This window comes from Ipomoea triloba, chromosome 5 (assembly GCF_003576645.1).
Source record: "Ipomoea triloba cultivar NCNSP0323 chromosome 5, ASM357664v1".
NCBI classification, from domain to species: Eukaryota; Viridiplantae; Streptophyta; class Magnoliopsida; order Solanales; family Convolvulaceae; genus Ipomoea; species Ipomoea triloba.
This window is the reverse complement of record NC_044920.1, coordinates 28,088,951-28,109,644: the sequence shown is the minus strand read 5'-3', so window position 1 is coordinate 28,109,644 and position 20,694 is coordinate 28,088,951. Positions and strand designations below refer to the sequence as shown.

General features: G+C 33.5%; 3 protein-coding genes across 4 annotated transcripts in view; 1 reads left to right on the top strand and 2 right to left on the bottom strand.

The window, feature by feature from the left end:
* Positions 1 to 245: 245 nt before the first annotated feature.
* Positions 246 to 1,779, bottom strand: LOC116019093. The gene is made up of 2 exons (XM_031259185.1): positions 1,763 to 1,779; positions 246 to 1,680 (listed from the first exon to the last, which is right to left on the bottom strand). Exon 2 carries the CDS (start codon positions 1,546 to 1,548, stop codon positions 691 to 693), a length of 858 nt encoding a protein of 285 aa, XP_031115045.1. The 5' UTR covers positions 1,549 to 1,680; positions 1,763 to 1,779; the 3' UTR covers positions 246 to 690.
* A 7,576-nt stretch (positions 1,780 to 9,355) lies between these two features.
* Positions 9,356 to 15,229, top strand: LOC116020985 (protein PIN-LIKES 7-like). The gene is made up of 9 exons (XM_031261571.1): positions 9,356 to 9,511; positions 12,262 to 12,458; positions 12,712 to 12,791; positions 12,971 to 13,217; positions 13,345 to 13,554; positions 13,887 to 13,991; positions 14,108 to 14,208; positions 14,397 to 14,449; positions 14,675 to 15,229. The coding sequence occupies exons 2-9, from the start codon at positions 12,324 to 12,326 to the stop codon at positions 14,983 to 14,985; spliced, it is 1,242 nt and encodes a 413-aa protein (XP_031117431.1). The 5' UTR covers positions 9,356 to 9,511; positions 12,262 to 12,323; the 3' UTR covers positions 14,986 to 15,229.
* Positions 15,230 to 15,643: 414 nt separating this feature from the next.
* LOC116020984 (exosome complex exonuclease RRP44 homolog A) overlaps positions 15,644 to 20,694 on the bottom strand; it is a 15,828-nt gene continuing 10,777 nt past the window's right edge. For both annotated transcript variants that reach the window (XM_031261569.1, XM_031261570.1), the window contains exons 14-24: positions 19,689 to 19,795; positions 19,063 to 19,117; positions 18,865 to 18,964; positions 18,040 to 18,151; positions 17,804 to 17,924; positions 17,285 to 17,344; positions 17,087 to 17,192; positions 16,912 to 17,007; positions 16,509 to 16,590; positions 16,360 to 16,425; positions 15,644 to 16,152 (exon numbers count right to left, since the gene is read on the bottom strand). In XM_031261569.1, the coding sequence (XP_031117429.1) occupies positions 15,957 to 16,152; positions 16,360 to 16,425; positions 16,509 to 16,590; positions 16,912 to 17,007; positions 17,087 to 17,192; positions 17,285 to 17,344; positions 17,804 to 17,924; positions 18,040 to 18,151; positions 18,865 to 18,964; positions 19,063 to 19,117; positions 19,689 to 19,795 (1,101 nt within the window). In that variant the 3' untranslated portion in view covers positions 15,644 to 15,956. The remainder of the gene's footprint in view (positions 16,153 to 16,359; positions 16,426 to 16,508; positions 16,591 to 16,911; positions 17,008 to 17,086; positions 17,193 to 17,284; positions 17,345 to 17,803; positions 17,925 to 18,039; positions 18,152 to 18,864; positions 18,965 to 19,062; positions 19,118 to 19,688; positions 19,796 to 20,694) is intronic.

Here is a 20,694-nt window from a genome sequence, read left to right as displayed (position 1 = left end):
CTTAGCATTTTAATTAATTGAGATTTCAGAAAAATTATCACATGAAACAAGATCAAAAGAGTAAGAAGGCATTACCCTTCTTTAAATCTGTTGTCCAGCATGTGAACTGAAAAGCTCCATGATCTCCTTCACTTCCAAGCCACCTAAATCCTGAACCTTTCAGTATTCCTCTTACTTATAATTCCCCATTTCGTTTAAACTAATCAATATATCAACCTTTCCCAAAGCATTGGATAGAACACATATGCCCCCTGACTATCTGGATTTACTTTGAAGAGCTCATTCAAAGCTAAATTAGCCATTTTAACATCACAAGATCACAATGCAGTCTGCAAAACTAAGCAAAGGTGCAAAACATAGAATTTGCCTTACATCAATTGCACAGTGAATGCCACATCTTCTTTATACACTGTTTTCTTGAATACATCCTCAGCATCCTCTATACACCCATGGTTCATGTTCATGTAACCTGTGGTCATTGAAGAAGAGCAAACCCCATTTTTTGCAATGTCAAAGTAAACACACTTTTTTCTTTAATTTTTTTAAAAATAACAAGCTCAGTATAACATTCAACAAGTGAGCAGAAAATCGGTACAAGTACACTACAAGACAGGAATATGAACTACAATCCCCAATAGAAGTTTCTTTACAGGTGTAAGAATGTGAGTTCTGCAAAGCCGCTACGGTGTATTAGTCTTCTTCAGTTGATGTCCTGGAAGCCAAGCCCTTGATTACATGCCGACATTGAAACCAGATAATATCATCAGATGCAGAGTCCGAGAAACTGATTGCATTCTCAGCTTGATTATCATCATCATGATAAGCAGTTTTGCCAAGCCCATCATTGCCTCTGCCCCTGAATTGCAATTTGATGGGGGCAACCTTCTTGTTACATTTAAAGTCACGCTTGGGAAGAAAATGCAGAGGCAAACTGAGTGAAGAGGGAGCCCTGACAAGCAGATAGAGCTTTGTAGGACCAGGATACGAACTGGAACCAGCTCCCCTTGATACTAGTTCCCTTATGGCCTTTTTGCAGAGAGTTTCCACCACTCTCGTCCTGGTATAATCCCCTGAAGAAACCCTAGCTCTGCGCGAAAAATGCAGTTCATAGATATGCATTGGGCGAAGAGGGCTAGGTCCGAGAACTAGAAGCACACTCTCAATACACGGAATCTCAGTGATAACCAGTTGAAGAGCGGTTTTCATACTTGAAACCATGTTCATTAGCTTTTCTAGCCTTTTTATCCCCATCCTCACCTCTCTCTTTCTAGCGGCGTGCTTTCTCCTTAGCGGTCCCCTGGTTTCCTCTTGCGCAAGAGCCGTCTCCAAATCCTTAAATTCGTCCTGCAATTCATCGAATTCGAAAGTGAGATCCTGCAACACAGAAGGGATTTGCTGGTGCATGAAGAGGACGAAGCCGACAATGTCGGCGACGACATGGAAAATGAAGGAGCCGTCAAGGGAGGCTGAGGCTGCTTCAATAGTCGTGAGCTCCATTTTTGAAATCCCTCCGCCTCCTAACGCCGCAATCGAACGCTCTCCTCGCATCGTTACCCTTCGAGTCTTAACATACCAATTAACCAGCGCAAAACTAGCACATAATCACCCTCTGCACCGCAATCCAAAATCCGAGCACGATCTATGAACATAAACACCCTACTGAGTAGTAGACCCCTGAACCTGAAGAATGAAAAGCATAAAACCTGTAGAATCTCATTTTCCTAAACAAATACAAAGACCAATGGGCCTGCAGTAATATTACCTGAAATGATAAAGGTATAGGCCGAAAAATTGGTTGAGGCTATTCGTCGAACACCTGGTGTCTGGTGACACATATATTGGGCTTCATTGCTTGAACCCAAGTTTCAGTTTTATGTAGCACAGTACAATCTACAATGCTAAGCGCACCATGGTTTAGCTCTTGTGCAATGGCTCTGGGCCTTGTCATAGCCCACATCCTCTCTCTTTAAAAGTGTAACAAAAGCCCGACAAGTTTCACCTGGCAATTTATATCATTCACCAGAGTTCACATAGCATTATAGACCATAAATTGAAACAATGAGATACAAAATTCATACTTGTAAGGTATAAAATTTCTCAATTTCATAACACAAAACACATAGGATAACGGATCCAGCTGGATTGAAAAGACGAGGTACATAATTTCATAACACAAGACACATACACATGTTATATATTTACTTATTTTTCAAATTTGATTTAGGTACATAATTTGTATTCATAGGCACAAAATTTTATAACACAAAACACAAAAAAACAAAAAGTCATAACACAACACAAACACATGAACCAAGATCCATAGTGTAGTATAAACCATGGTCCACGGTATAACGATTGGTTTCATCTTACCCATATGCAAACTATTTAAATAAACATTTGTGAAAAATTGAGAACTCGCCAAAAGTAGGGAAAAAAATATAGTAATATTTCAAACTTTAAAATACATTGAACAAAATTATATTGTGCAATCGGTGATATATAAAAATGCATTGCACATAACAAATAACTCTCAACTAAACATATTACTATTGCATTCCATAATATTAACTAAACACATTTTTAAAAATCTAAAGATTCTTACCAGTCTAATACGGAGTAGTTTTTAAGGCAATATAACAATTTGTAACCAAACGTCCGCTTCATGTACCATACACATATAAATATATAAGAATAGGATGCATATGTAAGGGTTTTCAAAAAAAAAAAATGCATATGTAAGGTAACCCACGCCAAACTCCCTGTGCTTAGATGACATGTAGTAACTCTTTCATATGAGAGATCAGATACTGCAATGTAATAGAGTCACTTGTATTTAAATAATGTAAGGCGGCCCACTCAAGGTTTCAAGCACATGTTGTGATTGGAGTATCCTAAAACCTTTTTTTGGGGGGTAGAAAAATGACCAAACAACACACTAGCTATGGATATTGGTTTTCGTCCTACACTAGAAATACGCCGAGGGACCCGAGCCCCCGTTGATGATCTCAAACTAGCTCCCAAACATCCAACGACGGGCTCTCAATATATTTTGAGTGAAATTCTAACTGATAAAAGATCACTAAGAGATAAATTAAAATAAATTTATAGCTGAAAGAAAAATATAAATATTTAGGATAAGCATATAAATTTATAGTTGATTAACTTAAATCGCCAAGACTTTAGTGTCTAGTGGCACTCAGTTACACCCCTATATGGAAGAGGGTGGGTTCGAAACTCTGACTCTTTGTGCTTTAATAAGTTGAGAAAGTAATTATGAACATATATTGCATTGTATAGTCCAGAATCTGTATTCTTGCCTCTTACAATAAATTTAATAAATAATTTTGACGAGAAGTCGAATTTGATGGCATCAAAACTTAGAATAGTAGTTTTGGAATATCCCTTAATCTTAATCTTAACAATAATAAGTACAATGAATGCTGCGGCGGCGGCGAGTCGCGACACCGCGATCATCACATTAAATTTAATTTAAAATCATTGACAGAACAACAATAATAATCAAGTTCAATTTGCCAACTAGGAAGCTTCGATATTTCTCTATTTACCAATTGAAAGGAAGGAAATTTTTAGACGTTAATTAGCCGCTAATAATGAATGCTTTAAATAAATAAAGCACTTGAACTTGGACTAGTATTGCCAAAATACGTTCTTAGGAACCACAATAAATTATAGATATAAGAAATGTTAGCTCGTTCATGAGGAACAAGCATATGTAATCGATATACATCTAAATATATATTCGCTCTCCATCTCATTAAGTAGCGGAGAACTATTTTAGAGGTTAAATTCATTTTAATAGTTCTAACTTGAACGTACAAAGGAACAATACACAATCATATATGTTATATCTAAATACATAATTTTTCAACTTATTGAAACACAAAGAATCAAGGTCTCCAAATCAAGATTCAAACTTGAAACCTTTCATTTTTGAACAGTCACAGCTATAACGCTTGACCACAAGGCCTTAGGCGATACAAATTAATTTTGTACACTTTTATCTTATAAATTTTATTTTAAGAAAAGTAAGTTGCAATGAATGGTCATTGATGGAGGGGCCCCCGCACTATGAAATAATTGAAATGGAGTTGCGTCAATGCCAGCATTTTCTTGCCGTCTATGTTTACTCCGTTCTTCCTACAAATAGGGAATTATCTTGTAAACAATAAATGCAAAAAGTAAACAAACTAATAAAGAATTTTAATGATGAGTGTTAACTTACACACATATACGATGAGAATCGATCTAAATAAGACGTATATAATGGAGTGTTTGGTAGAGATGAATTGTAATTCTTTTCTCACTTAATTTCAAAAAGTGAGAAATTTCATAATTTGGTTGGAAAGAATTGTAATTCTATGGTATTACAACGCTTCAAACGTGAGGAGTTGTAAATCTCACCTCTCCATAGGAATTCTAATATAGAAGTATTATATTTGTCTTTAAAAATATTATATTTTCTCTTATAAGTAACAAACATCTTAGTCCTAATTTAATATTACATTTACTAGTATAAGTATTACATTTAAATATTGATTCAGTCCGGCTTAATCCGTCTCACAGATAAAGGATTATTAAAACGGTTTAACACTACTGTAAGTGTGAACCTTTTAAAGAAAGTTGGAAAGTAAAAAAATTTGGATGAACGTTACTTGCGTGTTATTTGTCTGGTCTGCTTTTTCTTTTGTCTAATCTCTCTTTTTTACTCTAATTTTCCATTCTCTTTCACCACTTACTAGGAGAAGTGCTTGGCTTGCATTACACTTTCAGTTTCAAGATTTGACCCTTTTATTCCTATCAAAATGAATCTCTTTAAGCTTTAAAAAAAATTAAAATTAAAAAAAAAAACAAAAAAAAAACCACTACCTTAGGATATATAGAATCTTATATTGGTACAAATCAAATTCGTTACCTTCTATTACAAAAGTCATGTTTCACCTACTCAACCATTATTTTCAGGGAAAAAATTAATTTAAACTAATATGATTGAAAGGCGGTTCTCATTGGGATGTCGAACTTATAACTTTGTGGTTATTAAATCAACCAAGTGACCAACTTGGTTGGATTATCAAGAAGAAGAATTTTGACCACTGTTATCAAAAGCCGAGTATAGTTGAATCAAGAGAATTTATTTAATTAAATGAAAACTTTTGTGTTTTTTTTTTTTTTTGAAAACAAATGAAAACTTTTGTTATATGTTGAAGGAGAAGTGTTTCTCTTTGCCACTTTTGGAAGAAGAACATGGTCTGCTTGTACAAGCCAAACTGGACTAACTATTCCTAACTTGACTTTAATGGTCACGTGACTCTCGTACCCAAAAAAAATTGATGGCCATTTAGGTATGATTTGTGTTTGGTCCAAACATAAAAATTAGTAATCAAGACGAATTTCAAAAGAATTAGTAGACTGACTATTTTGTTAAAAATTAAAATCAAAATTATTACTAAATTTGTTGTTTGGATATTTATGTATAATAATGGAAATAGAATCATTATTTTGGTTGAATCAGATATTTTATCAACCAATCAACTAACAATAACACACCGAGATTAATCCTATTCATGACAGATAGGATCTCAAAGGTGACAAAATATTCTCTCATTAAGACCTCTTATTGAATGAAAAGATATTCACAACATCATCTACACCTATTGATAATAAAATTAAATTTTTAAAAAATAAAATTATTTTTTGTGCTCTACAATAATTTTCCACAAAAGTTGAATTATTTTAGGAGAGAGTATAACATTTGTAGAATTGTAGACAACACAAATGAAAGTAGCATAAGAAGGAAATACAAGTGGGTTGAAAATAACTAACCAAAATCTTGCCAAAAATCTTGTGGTCTAGTGGCACCCGGTTTCACCTCATATGGGAGGGGTAGGTTCGAGCCTCAGTGGAAGCAATATTAGCTCTTCATTTGGTTGAGAAAGTAGCTATGAACAGATACTACACTGTAACAGCATAAGAATATTAAAGTAGTGAATTAAACACACCTTTAGTAACGACGTACAGTTGAATGGTCAAGTCCAGCACCATGTTTCTAAAAAATGTAATGACAGTATAAAAAGAAATAAAGTTGCGTATCCCTACCGAACCTGATGGTTTGGTGCAATTATTGAAGCATTATTGGCCCTACAAATTCAAGAATCAAAGATCCAGATAATTCCAGAGGCGATTTGAATTGATTTTACATAATGATTGACAATTAATTTAAAATCAACTTTAGCAGTCATTTCATTTCATATTTCTTCATTTGCATGATACGCAAACTGGCCGGCAAAAATATCTACCTGTTGGTATGACCAAAACTATGCTCCTACGTTGTATGAGGACTCATCTGATGTGATAAGGTTAGCTGGTTAGGTGATATATAGCCACAAAATTTTGAATTTTCATATTTAGGCGTCGTAAAAGATCGATTATTAGAACATTTAAACTGTTAAATTATTATGACATTTAGAAATAAATATGGCTTGTGGACTATACAAATTGCAGATGAGTTTGGAATGAGGTGTCAAAAAGACGAAATCACCCTGGGGATTAGTCCATATATATAAGCAAGTTGGATAATAACGCGCCGAAATCGCAATCCAATTCCAGTCAGCATGGCATGGCAAGGCAATTCTGAATCGGATACAGCTAGTCGGCCTGTTCATTATGAAGCAACGGATGGATCTGCCACTGCCGCTACGTGGCAGCTACGTGTACCGCGTTATAATTACTGCTCAAAACTGCCCGACACATTCATTAATAATAATTAGAACACTAATTTTATATCATCAATAAATAATTATATATATATATATATATATTATCACTAAAAGTGAAGCACCTTATACTCAATTGGCACATTTGTGACTCTTATCGAAAGGGAAAGTCACAGAATTGAATACTAGTGAGTAGTGGTGGGATATTGACTCTTTAGACTACAATTAATAGAGAAAGTATATTGAGTAGATACTACATTGTAATAAAATTGATAGTGCTAAAAAAATACCGCTAAAAAATATTTTATAAATTTATTATATCCGCTGCCGAGATCTTTAGGCCACATCTTTTCAAGAAATAACAGGCCACCCAAAGTTACAAGGTCTCTATTTGGCGATGCCAAAAGCCACTCATTATACTAGTTGCATGGTGTCTGACGAGGTGATTTTTGGACACTAAATAACACCATCAAAATTTCACCATCGTTCTTGACTAATAACTATTTTGATTGAAGCATTTTCAACGTTTTTCTTTTTCATTTAATTTATTATTATTTTTTATTTTTCGTAATTGGATGATGTATTTTATCTCAACTAAAAATGTAAACTGAAATGTGGGGATGGATCCTTTGTGCGCATAGTCAACAATAGGAGCTGATTAGGTGACTCGCGATTTACCTCATCCAACGACTCTTAAGCAAGGATTCTGGTGGCTTAAGATTAGTCTAGTGTAAGTTATGAAACCTAATGTATCAAAAAAAAAAAAACCGTGATCATCATTGTTGTTGTTGCTATTATTATTATTATTATTATTATTATTATTATTATTATTTTATAATGAGTAAATTAATAATAATAAATAGCTAATAAAATATTTAGTTACTAAAATTTGTACAGAAATGAAAAATGATAACTTTTAAAATGTCTTGTTATTGTACAAGGAATAAATTAAAATATATAAGTTATTAATTCACATTATTATACTAATATAATTTTTATTTCAGTTATAACCTTGTCAATATTGACTATTATTATATTGAGTAGATATATATGCTCAAAATGCGTAGGGTATTTCAATATGGATTGGTAAACAAAACCGGTGCATCCTGGTGTAGGCTACGAGCTTCCAACAACTTGTATGAGTTTATTTCTCCACCAAAAAAAAAAAAAAAAAAAAAAACTACTCGTAGGAGGTAGAAGGATGTTTTTGTCATGTTGCAGGGGAGGTTCATATATGATATATACCTCGCCTGGCCTCACCTCTTCACGTTCACCTTTCCCTCCATTCACGACAGCACAAACGTCACTCTCCTACTCATTGCTCTGATCTGCACCCCAATGAGTAGGATGCATGTTATTTGGATTTTTCTATATATATGACACAATCGCATGCATAATCATATATAATATTCTTAGTTGTGTACTTGTGTTAATAATATATATAAGATACATCATATCAATAATAATAATAATAAATATTGTTGGTTTCAAGGTCACGGATAGTCGACCAGCAAGCCAACACAATCGTAAAACAAGTTTAAAAAATATTAAGATGGCAAAGTGACAGTTTTATTGCGAGAGAATCAAGAGCTCAACCCCTTGCAAATTTGCAATGTGCCTCAAAGGGGTATATATACAAGGTCTACATGCTTTGAGAAAGGAAATGAAAGAGTTAACAATTTTGATCTCAAAAAAGTTTCTTAAACTAGCTATCAGATTTCTTTCCTAACGACGAAAAGGGAAATTGCATTCAATATCTGGAGGAAATCTCTGGGTTCGACACCCGGTCAGCCTCACCGGCCCCGACGGCTTGCAGAAGAGTGGGTGACTGGATTTGGACACAGTCCACGGGCGAGGATCTGACTTCCTATACTACTCGGCGCCTAGTCTACGCCTTGGGCGGGTCGGCTGTGAATGACTGAAGATCGCTTACGCTTGTACATGCGTCCGAGTTTGGGATCCCACCAGTCTCTTGGATAGGCTGCAAGTCCCGAGTGCCTGGGCATGCTCCTGACTAGATACCCCACTCGGGGGTATCCACCAAATACAATATACAACATAGATAAATCACCTTATACAACATATTCAACCGAAAAAGTTTCAAAAGAATTAATTTGTGAACTTTTAATACAAAAATCATGTTTCACTCATTCAACTACCCATTATTTCAGAGCAATTACATCCTTTTTTACTCGATGGATGATACTATTATATACTACAGTGTAATGCTTTGGTGTTGCATATGGACTAATGGATGTAGATATTCAAACTAATTAAAAATACTATACATAAATATCGCACAACTTTTTATATTTAATTTATTTATAAAGTAATTGACCCTACTATAAGACTTGAACGATTAATACTCTTCTAAAATTAAAAGCAGTGTACATCGCATGTATTCAATTAAGCATTAAACATAAAAATCTGTGACACGACATATACAATTGTTGCGGACCAAAATTCATTAGGTGACCCGATTGGTACAATATGTGTCGTATCGAGTGAAAAAATAGGTAAGTTTTTGTTTTTTTTAATTTCTTTAAATTAAATAATAAGAACATATGAAGGAAATTTACGGTTTAAAGTACAACGGGCCTTTTAGATGCATATGTGCCGGGGACAAATTAAAGCGTATATAAAGGGAGGGGCATTGGTACTGGAAAGTTGTATAGAGTACTTAGCTCTGTCCGATCCCTCTCTCTTCTTCTTCTTCTTCTTCGTTAGGATCAACGGCGCTCATTTCATCTTCAGAAGCTGCTCAGATAGCTGCATTTCAGGTTTGTTTCTCCTCGCCTTTTCTTCATCGATCTTATATATGTTCTTCATTAGTGTTGTCTTCCGATTCCTGATTTCTGCAATTTTTTATTTTTTTTGTATTTTAAGCTTACAATTCTTCTGCACTTTTCTTGCTATAAAACATAAAATTCTTTCGCAAAGTTGCAATAATATAAAAATTGCGCTTAAAAATTAATAGGTGTTATTATTATTCATGGATTGAGTTGGAGGCTCTTTTTTTTTTTTTTTTTTTTTTTTTTTTTTTTTTTAAATAGTTTAAATTATTTTTCAGGTGTAGTTGTTTGGCTAGTTCAGATGGGTTTAGATCAATTCTTTCATTTTTTTTTTATTTTGATTTTTGTTTTCCCATTTTAATTCAAATAATCAAATGAGTTGTTAGATGTGTCAGTTAATTTGTTAGGGGACACCGTCTTTTAGGTATTCTGGCAACTTTCATTCATCTGTCGTTAAAATTGATATATATTCAATATTCTTCTCTCAAACAAAAATGATATATATGTGCCAATAATCAAGGGACAAAATATAAATTTCATATATAAATATCTATCATAGGTTGATTATTGCTAATATTTTTTTATTATTAAACCTGTTATATAAGGTCTTTTTAATGCCATTCGTTTTGATTTGTCCAACAAATTATCACATGAGGAGTGGTTATATATATATATATATATATATATATATATATATATAATTTTACTATTATTTTATTTTTTTTAGTTAAAGTGAAGCGCATCCTCAACACTATGTACATATCTTGAATATGCTTGAAAGGGACATAAATTAAACCTTAAATTGTCATTATTATTAATTTATTATTATTATAAACTAATTCCTCTGGCTTGGCATTGGAATGGGCGACCACGTAATATCTTGAGTTTGGAATGTGGTAGAAGTTAATAATATTATTCTCTTTCACTATTTTGTCAATTTATATGCCACATAAAATAAACTTAATATATAGTTCACAATTTATTAATAACTTTATAAAGGTATGAAACTATCAAACTAGTAGTGAATTAAGAAATTGGAAAATTCAAAGAATTTAAGTTTCAGATCTGATTTCAAAAGAATAGTACTCTGTCTCATTTTATTTGTTATATTTATTATTCATTACGCAAATCAATTTTTTATTCTTTGCTCATTTGCTTTAATATTTTAAAATTTTATTTTTCATGTTTAATAGTACTTTAAATGTAAATTTTTAATATATAATTTTATATGTTAATAATAAACTTTATATTATAAAATATTGAATTAAAAATAATTCTAAAAGTCTTATTAACTGAACTAGACACATAAAATAAGATGTAATGAACAATATGAATTTATTTTCTGTTAAATAGTAAGTTGAATTGGGTTTCTTTTTTTTGAGTACTACCGACTCTGTTACAAGTTGAATTATCTTAACCATCTATTTGATTAAATAATTCATCTGAACCATCCATTTGATTAAATAATTTGACTGCCATTTTTTCTACCCATTTTAGGCCTAACTCTCTTTGACTCTTATTAGTATATCTGTTCATAACTACTTTCTCAACCTACTGAAGCACAACGAGTCAACAGATGCCTCCAATGAGGAGTGTTAATCGGGACACCGGGTGCCATTTGACCACAAGGTCTTTGGCAGTTGAACTGGGTTCTAAACTTATAAATATTTACGAAAAATGCATTCCGTGCCTTGTGAAAGTTAAGAATATTGTTGAATGTATGATACGAGATGCTCCGTAATCCGTACTACATAAGAACATGAATTTTCCTTGAACTTTCTGGAGCATTGTCATTACATACATGAAATGTTGAAGAGTGGGCCCAACCTGTCATGTTAGCTCCACATAAGATTGACAAGTGTGAGGCCCTTTCTGCCTCCACATTTCATGGAATATTCTATTTTATTTCCCTTTTCTGTCAAATCATTGTTGCTTTTCTACTTCGATTTTAATTCCCCAAATATTCCAGTCATAAATCTCCTTCAAATATATCTATTTCATTGACTTAATTGTCTGCAATAATTTAATTCATAATATTTATCACAATTTTTGAAAAATAATCATATGCATATGTGCTAATCAATTGATATAGTAGTACAAAGTCACTCCCTTATATAAAAGGTCATAGTTCGAGCTCTAGTGGAGCGGTATTGACTCATTGTGTTTCAGTAAATTGATAAAGTAGTTAGGAAAAGATACTCTTTGTGATTTAGTAAGTTGAGAAAGTAGTTAAAAACATATAGTATATTGTAACAAAGTGAGTACAGAGTAGTACTAAAAACAATTATATGTATATGTAATTAAATATCGGCGGCCATAGCTTAGGTCAAAGCTTTGACATTAATTAAAAAATTTAACTTTAAAGGCACGTCATGAGTCCACAACCAGAAAACTCAATCAAATTTGGATTCTCTTTCATTACATCTTACTTTCAAAATCATACAAAAATAAAATAAAAGAAAATTAGGTTAAGCTATTCCTAGGTTAGGAGTACGTAAATCCCAAACCATAACAATTAAATTATGAGAACTTGGGCAGCCAGGTTGGTGATTAGTCTTTTTATTCGTCTTATAAATTAAACACAATTCTGTTCGTCTTTCTCAGGTTGAATTGACTGAAAACAATCTTTCTTTTGCCACCTTTTTGCAGCTTCTTTCTATATATATATATTTGTTGAATTGTAGAGAGCAAAAGAAAATAAAGAAAGAAAAGATTTTGATTTTGTAATTATTTGGCAGTGATTGCAGTTGAGAAATTTTGGGCAAGAAGAAGCTAAGGAGAAGAGAAGAAGAAGAAGAAAATGGGGTTTTTTACGTTGTTTGAAGTGGCATCCATGCCAATATTGCAAGTGTTGATAATAAGTGTATTGGGAGCTGTAATGGCCACTGACTATTTCAAGCTTCTTCCTGCTGATGCTCGACGATCCCTTAACAAAGTAAGCTTATTATTACTTCTTTTTTTTTTTTTTTTTTTTTTTTTNTTTTTTTTTTTTTTTTTTTTTTTTTTTCAATTCTCGTATCTTTTGTACAATATACAATAATCACTCATGTTACATGGTATATCTGATTGTATCAAGTGCTATAAGATTAATACCAGTGATAATGCACGTTATAATCAGACCATACATGGTTGTATCGGTTTCTAATCAATGCCTTGAAAATGTTGTGTTTATACGTATGGCATTGCAGATAGTGTTTGTGGCCTTTACACCGTCGCTCATATTTGCAAACCTGGCAAAAACTGTCACACTGGAAGACATCATTTCATGGTACGAACAGTACTAAAGCATATATGATTCTCAAATACTACATGGAATAGGGTCAATAGTACTAAAAAAAAAAGAGCATATATGGTCGGAAAAACAATGAAGTATTTAATCCACAGAAATCGGGAAATGATGGTTTTTGTTTTGTATGTTTACTTAATATGTTGAGTGCATATATGCAGGTGGTTTATGCCCATAAATATTGGGTTAACCTTTTTGTTTGGAGGAATTCTGGGATGGATTGCAGTAAAAGTACTGAAACCAAAACCACATCTAGAAGGCCTCATCATTGCCACATGTTCTTCTGGGAATTTGGGAAATCTTCTGCTCATCATCATCCCTGCAATCTGCAATGAGGATGGAAGCCCTTTTGGTGATAAATCAGTTTGCTCTACTATTGGAATGTCATATGCCTCCTTCTCAATGGCGGTAAGAATGCGCTAGCTAGCTTGCTCTTATATAACACATAGGCGGATCGATTTTGAATTATTGCACAAAAACATGTCTATTTGCAAGAAGCTCTGATCTAATAATGATTTTGGTTGAACTGGTGCAGCTTGGAGGTTTCTACATATGGACATATACTTACCAATTAGTAAGAAACTCATCTGTGAAGCTAAAAGCACAGCTAGCAGCAGAAGCTGCAGCAGAGATAGTGAAGGAGCCAAGCAAGGACTACAATGCAAATGAGAAGTCTGGCCTCCTTGAGAATGAAGCTCTTGCTGTCAGTGTCCTACCAGCTGGAAATGACCTGGAAAATCCCAATGTAAGATATGTTTTACATACATACATATATATATATATATAGGTCATTGTTCAGGTAAGTCCATCATTTCCCATGAATCCGTGTTGACAAATTTGGGCCAATGAAGTGCACAGTTAGTAAAATCTAAGTCATTGATCTCAAGCATTCAATGGCTCTGATCTGTTCACACAAAATCATGGGAAATGGTGGACTCATTTGATCATGAGTCTATATATATATATATATATATATATATATATATATATATATATATATATATTCTCATATGCACAATTGAATGTTAGAGCTTACAGGATTGTTTTCTGAAAATTGTGTGTGCAATTTATGAACAGAATGGATCAGTAGAGAAGAAAGAGGGTGGAACATTCTTGAGCCATTTTGCTGGGGTTTTGCACTCAATTCTGGAGGAGCTAATGGCACCTCCAACTGTTGGAGCTGTGAGTTTCAATTCTTTCTTTCTTTTTTCTTTTCAATTTCTGCTGAGTTTTTGAATTGATGGATACATACAAAGTTGACACTATTTATTTTATATAATAATGTTTGTAAATTTCAGATTTTGGGATTTCTGTTTGGGGCAGTAACATGGCTGAGGAACCTAATAATTGGTGACAGTGCTCCCCTCAGAGTCATCCAAGACTCTGTCACATTACTAGGGTATGTAACATCCATATATAATTATTACAAGACAGTATCTTTGTGTAGTACAGGTGTATCTTGTGCTTTGTATAGTTGGTACAATTTTACACAATACACAACATTATAGTCCATGTAAAATTTTTCCAACTATATATAAATATACACACATAGGATGCTAATGTTCTTTTTGTCTCTCATGCATACAGGAATGGAACCATCCCATGCATCACCCTTATACTAGGTGGCAACCTCACTCAAGGTAAAATTTGTTCAATTTCTTATCTCGAATCATTACAAGTCGGATTCACATACCTAAAACCGGCAAATATACTACACTCTGTGAATAAATATTTAAATTTTAGTATACTGAAAATTCATTTTCAGATAATACCTAAAAATGACTCTTCAATAACTTTAAAAAAATCAGCATTCAATGTATTAAAAATAAATCTTCAGTATACTAAAAATAAACGTTTTATTACAGGTTTACGCAAGGCTAAGATCTCGCCATTAGTGATCCTAGCAGTGGTGTGCGTGCGGTACATCTTGAGTCCGGTGGTCGGAATCTGCATCGTTAGGGCTGCCTCTAACATGGGGTTCCTTCCGGCGGATCCGTTGTTCCATTTTGTGCTGATGGTTCAGTTCACTTTGCCGCCGGCCATGAATATTGGGACCATGACGCAGCTGTTTGATGTAGCACAAGAGGAGTGTTCGGTGCTTTTCCTGTGGACTTATTTGGTCGCAACAATTGCACTCACTTTATGGTCAACGGTGTTCATGTGGATCTTGTCATAGCCCACAATGGCTGCATGCCACCATTATCTCAATGGCTCATCCCCGTCCAATTTCTTTTATTTTTAGTATATATACATTAGAAATGTATTCCCACCTAAAAAAAAAACAAAAAAAAAAAAACCTAAAAGTAGGTACAATAGAATGTTAGATCTATAGCTCCTTTATGTATTTTTTTTTTCATTGGGTATTTGTTATTATTCTTACTATTTAGTCGTTCAGTTAATTATAAAAGCAATTATGAAAATCGTTACTAGTTTTTATATGTGCTATATGTAAAAATAAATATCCAATATCAATGCTTACTATTTAAATTATTATTATATTAAAATAATTCAATTAATAAGAGTAAATTTTATATTATATTAAAATAATTAATTATTGGCTTATTCCACTCAATCACACCCTAAGCTATATTTTGTTTAATATAGTATTCGCTTAGGTAAATTATTTTGTTAAGTAATGTATTCAAAGTAGGTACAATAAGTGAATTGATTTAATATTTAACACTTAGCAAAATATTTAACAGTGTATAGATAATTTTAAACTAAAAAAGAAAGAAAGTGAAATTAAGTAGAACTAATTTACTCCTTGAGTGACACTCGAATAATTTTGTATATAAATTTAATATAATTTGTATCCAAAAGCTCACTTTTTAGTGTTTTTCTTACAATAGAAAATAACAAATACAGCATTTTTTTAGAGAAAATTTTGTTTTAATATAAATACAATATATGGAGACGGTTACAGGCTGGTCGCCCATGAACCGATCTTGTTGGCTGACTAGGGAACGAGGTGCAAGTAAAACAAAAGAAAAAGGGGTTGGCATTAACTTGTAATGTTTTTTTTTAATCTCTAATCAATCTTGTTGTACACAATACAACAACACCACAGCCTATATGCAAACTATATTGAACATCACCGACGGTAGAAAAGCAGAAGGGTTGTCTGTGTTCCCAATTTTGTTTGAACCCTTAGATGAGGGTCATTTGGAGGACTGGGCGGTTAGGCTGAGGTTCTACCACTTCCAAATGAATTCTCACAGATTGAAGAATGCCGTAGGTAACACTGCCATCCAACTTCTTGATCCTCTGTTCCTGCTCATCAACCAACCATTCTCCTGACTTCTCCCGTTTAGATGTCAAGTATACAGGTCCTTCAATACCATACCTGCAAACACGGATGCCCCAAATATCACCCATATATAAAGGCAAAGCAACTGGAATTTCTTGAGAATATATATGAAATCAAGAAAAACTTATTAAGCTGTCTGTCTAAACAGAGATTTAAAAATGGCTAAAGGTTTGTTTAAAATGGTCTTGTGAAGAGAATCAATTAAGTAAACAGTTAGAAGTAATGCAATAGAGAGTGTCGTACTTGGGCACAAAAACGATGAAGCCATTGGCCCTTATTTTCAAAATTCTAGCTTCTGTATCTGTGGGGCTGCAAGAACACAAGCAAGAATTAGAAAGAGAAACAAGTGATAGAAAAGGATCAGGATAAGACTTGATAGAATGTCCTCATACTTCTTTCTGAAGAAAATAACAGTATGGAGCTCTACTGATGCCCTGCTAGCCATTTGGGCATTCCTGTGCCGATAATTCAAATCTGTTTCAAACAGGGAAATTAGTTAGCTCAATCAAGGAAAAAAAGAAATTAGCAATCTAGGGAGCTGCAGAAAAATTATATCGAAACAGAAATTCGATACATTTGAGGTTACCAACAAGTCTGTTACTATCAATAAAACACAGTACAGAGGAAAGTAAGTTGCAATGATAATCCACAAAGAACAATGAAAATGCAACCAAGTAGAAAAAGAGGTTAGGTTTTGCATACGGTCCAAAGAGGAAAATATAGAATGCAATTTTGTTCACTAATTAAAATAATAAAGAGAAGATATATTTGGATATAATACAGTAGAATACATACTATCAGAAATACTGGTTAGCTGGGCCTTGTCACCAAAAACATCAGGAAGTTTGTAAATCCCCATGGATGCAGCAAGCAGTCGGTGGACAATGACATCTGGAACAGAAAACATTTAAGTCCATATGCTTTTACCGATAGAACTGGGAGCCAAGCAGGAGTGGAGGTTTCACTTTACCTGCATATCTTCTTATTGGTGAGGTGAAATGTGTATACAGTGGGGCTGCAAGACCATAATGACAAAATTCCGGTGGACTAAGTTCTCCACTGCAAAAATAAACTGCCTGAAATTCCAAAACAGGAGAAAGTTTTAAGCACTTGGCATTACCAGCACCACTTTAATGATTTTCAAAAAAAATTAATCAAGGGGAACTACCTGTGTCATGCATCTGGTCGTTAAAATACGGATCAGCTTATTAAAGTATGGATCATCACCCTGAAAAACAGAATTGCCAAGACAAATTGTTAAGGCATGATTGCATTATATGTTCTCAAGAGGAAATTTTTCCAAAACAAATGTAAACATATACGATGCTCTTTCCAACAAATTCTTAGGCTGGTGATAGGTGGTGCAGCTTTTGGCTGAGGTGAGGTACAAACAGAGAACCACTGTTTGTCTTCACAGCCCAACATAATAATTCCATAAATCTTTGTTTATTGCCAATTTAGACAATCCAGATAAACCCAAATAGTCCATATGAATCTTGCTTTGATACTAAGAATTCTTATTTGAACAATCTTGATTTGAACGGGATGCACAAGTTCTAACTCAAATCAATGAAAACAACTCATGCTGTTACACAACAAACCAATAGCGTTGCAAAGACAATGGGAGAAATCAATCTTGGATTTTATCTGTTAGTTTCTGACTAAGTATCAACAACAGACAACTCACCACAGCACGATCAAGAGAATCAGCTAATGCTTTTGACGATGTTGTATCCAAAACAATTCCAACAGCTGCAGCCACTCGAAGCAGAGGTTCAAGCATTTCTTTGGTTGGGCTGGGATGACGTCTGCAGTAAATATAGGCATTAATGCAAGATAAAGGCTATATTTGGTAGAGCTTATAGCTTATTTTTAGCTACAAATAAGCTATAACTAATAGCTTATTTTGAAAGAAAAAGATACCTTAATAGTGAGCAAATAGGATAATGGTTCAGGATCTTTTCAGCAACTGAAATATTGGCAGCAAGCATAAACTCTTCAACCATTTGGTTAGCTTCACGAATTTGATACATCCCTGCAAATAGAATTTATTTATTAGCATCTGAACTTCTGAAGAGAGTGTAGGTGACATGTCATCCATGAAATAATTCCATATGTTCTATAGGTCTCCTTTTGCACCGGGAAGATTAGCTGAATGTCTTACCCCTCCTCAATTCTTATAGTTTATTAGTTTATATGAAAATTTAGAGGAGACCAATTGACCTAGCCACAATACTATAATAGTATAATTACATAAATAGCATCTCAATCTGAATTCAATATTGAAGACAAGCAACAAGTTTTTGTGCACAGAAGGGCATCCAAACACTCAAGCTACTCAAAATGAAGCATATTAATGTCACATATCATTAAAAGTCATGTTAGGAATAAGACATCATCAAGAATAATTTGAGAATCTATATGAACTATGATACAGTTGAAGTCAATATTAAACTGTACAGGGCAGCTTGGCTTTAAAATCAGAATGTAACGAGGGGGAAATAAATCATGTGATATAGGCCTTATCAGAACAAGCTTAAAATAGTTTGTAAAAGGGCAGTAAAATGGCAAACCCTTGAAAGCTGTTTTGAACTAATTGAAAAGCATTTATCTTTAAAAAAAATGTTTATTTTAGCTGTTTATACAAACTAAGCCTTAGCTTTACATTTAACGTAATCCAGGTCATTATAAGGTTTTGCTCTCTATAACATCTTCCTCAACTCTAGTTATAGGAAAGATCAGACATACCAATATCAAGAGGGTCATGAGTTTCAGTGTCAATTTGAAATTTAACTTCAGCAGAAGCAAGTGTCAATGCCCCCCTATCAATACGTCTTTGCCTCATTATCTGCAAGGTGAAGTTAATTCATCAATATTTTGCTGAAATTTCAAATAAATATTTATAATTGAAGTTTTGTGAGTAAAATAAATGGCAAGAAACAACACCTTTGCCAATGCATTCATATTCCGCAAATCTGTTGTTAATGGATCAACCAAGCGACTGAAAAAGACAGAAGAATCCGAAAATATGAGAAATAGACAAAGGTAAGAACCATGTAAAAAAACACCAAAAGTAAAATATGCATAACATTTATCTGTACATGAATAAACTGCAACTAATTTCCAGTTTACTTAGGATAATAGTTAAATAGCAGTTGAAGTGTTTAACCTGTAAATCTATGATAGCAGTGCATACCCCAGATAAAATTCAGAAGTTAGTTCTTTTATAGTTTGATGTTGGAAAACAACAGTTCAATTAATATTTTGTAAAGCAAGACAGAAAGTGATCAATAGATTTCTGACAATTTTGGAATAAATTAAATTTGAAAACACATAACTAGGTGAAAAAAATAATGAGCATCCATATAAAGCCAATGACTGAAATAAACGCAACAAAATAGGCAGGTATGAAATGGAGGTAAACATTAAAATGTTGTACAGATAAAAATACCACATTTCAAATTTTATATCAATATCTTAAAGCAAAGACTCCTCATTGTATGTGGTCAAACAATTGAGTTGTGATAGAGTGCACAAGCAAATATAACAGGTAAATGCAAAGGAGTTAAGACCTGTCATCCATCCTTGCTTGAGCCTCAACATAAGATAATGCAGCACATGATTTGATCACACTTTTTGTGTATCTTGTTGAGATAATCTCAGCTCCAGGTGTCATTTCCTGAAAATATAAATAATGTGGAAATAACAGCAAATAAAAGGGAGCTGCTTAATGCAAATTTCATAAAGGAAAAGACAAAGTCTAAAGAGGCCATAAATGAGCACTGTGTGCATAATTCACATGAGACAAATCCAGAAAGCATAACATCACAATAGATATGGGTGCTTGTGAAAACATGATTAAGCAATCCAGAATTTTTAATGACTAGGGATAAGAGAACATGTTTATGCTATAACATTATAATAATAATAAATTTAAAAAAAAAAAACAAAAAACAAAAAACAAAAAAAGGGGGGATTTTGGGTGGATGTGGGGAGACAAGAGGTACAGTAGTTGGGTTATTTAGTATAATAGGTCTGTCCCTCCCTCCCTTTATTTGACTTTTCACATCAATCTTCAACCTTTCATGTGAGTGTATTTTTCAGGTTTTTCTATGATCTTTTTATCCTTTAAAATAAGCCAAAAGTACTCAAAAGTGGAAGACAATCTTGTAGAATTTGCGGGGAACATTTGTGTACACATAATTATAATATATACTAGGAATATTTAGTTGGTGGGAACAAGGGCACCACTAAAGACTCACATTCAATTGAATCAATTAATGAATGAGTCAAAAATCCACCAAAATGGAAAGTTTGAAACAAGCAGGAATTGAAATCAGTTGAGAACTATGTCAGCATTCACCCCTTCATAATCTCATTCTAAAGAGAAGCAATCAGTATTAGGGAAAGGGTTCCATTATGATATCATTATATAGGGCTTATTATATTAAGGTTAAAAGTTAGGTTTAAATGTTTAACTAAAAGTATGATAAAGCAAATAACAAGGGATTTTAGCAAACCAAAAGTTACTACTCAAAGAGAACCCCCCCCCCCCCCCCCCCCCCCCCCCCCAAAAAA

What these genes read in the sequence shown, in the direction of transcription:
- LOC116020985 (XM_031261571.1), top strand. Translation starts at nt 12,324, where the DNA reads ATGGGGTTTTTTACGTTGTTTGAAGTGGCATCCATGCCAATATTGCAA. An exon ending in CACCTCCAACTGTTGGAGCT is followed by an intron (nt 13,992 to 14,107) that starts GTGAGTTTCAAT and finishes TGTAAATTTCAG; the next exon opens with ATTTTGGGATTTCTGTTTGG. An exon ending in AGGTGGCAACCTCACTCAAG is followed by an intron (nt 14,450 to 14,674) that starts GTAAAATTTGTT and finishes GTTTTATTACAG; the next exon opens with GTTTACGCAAGGCTAAGATC.
- LOC116019093 (XM_031259185.1), bottom strand. Translation starts at nt 1,548, where the DNA reads ATGCGAGGAGAGCGTTCGATTGCGGCGTTAGGAGGCGGAGGGATTTCA.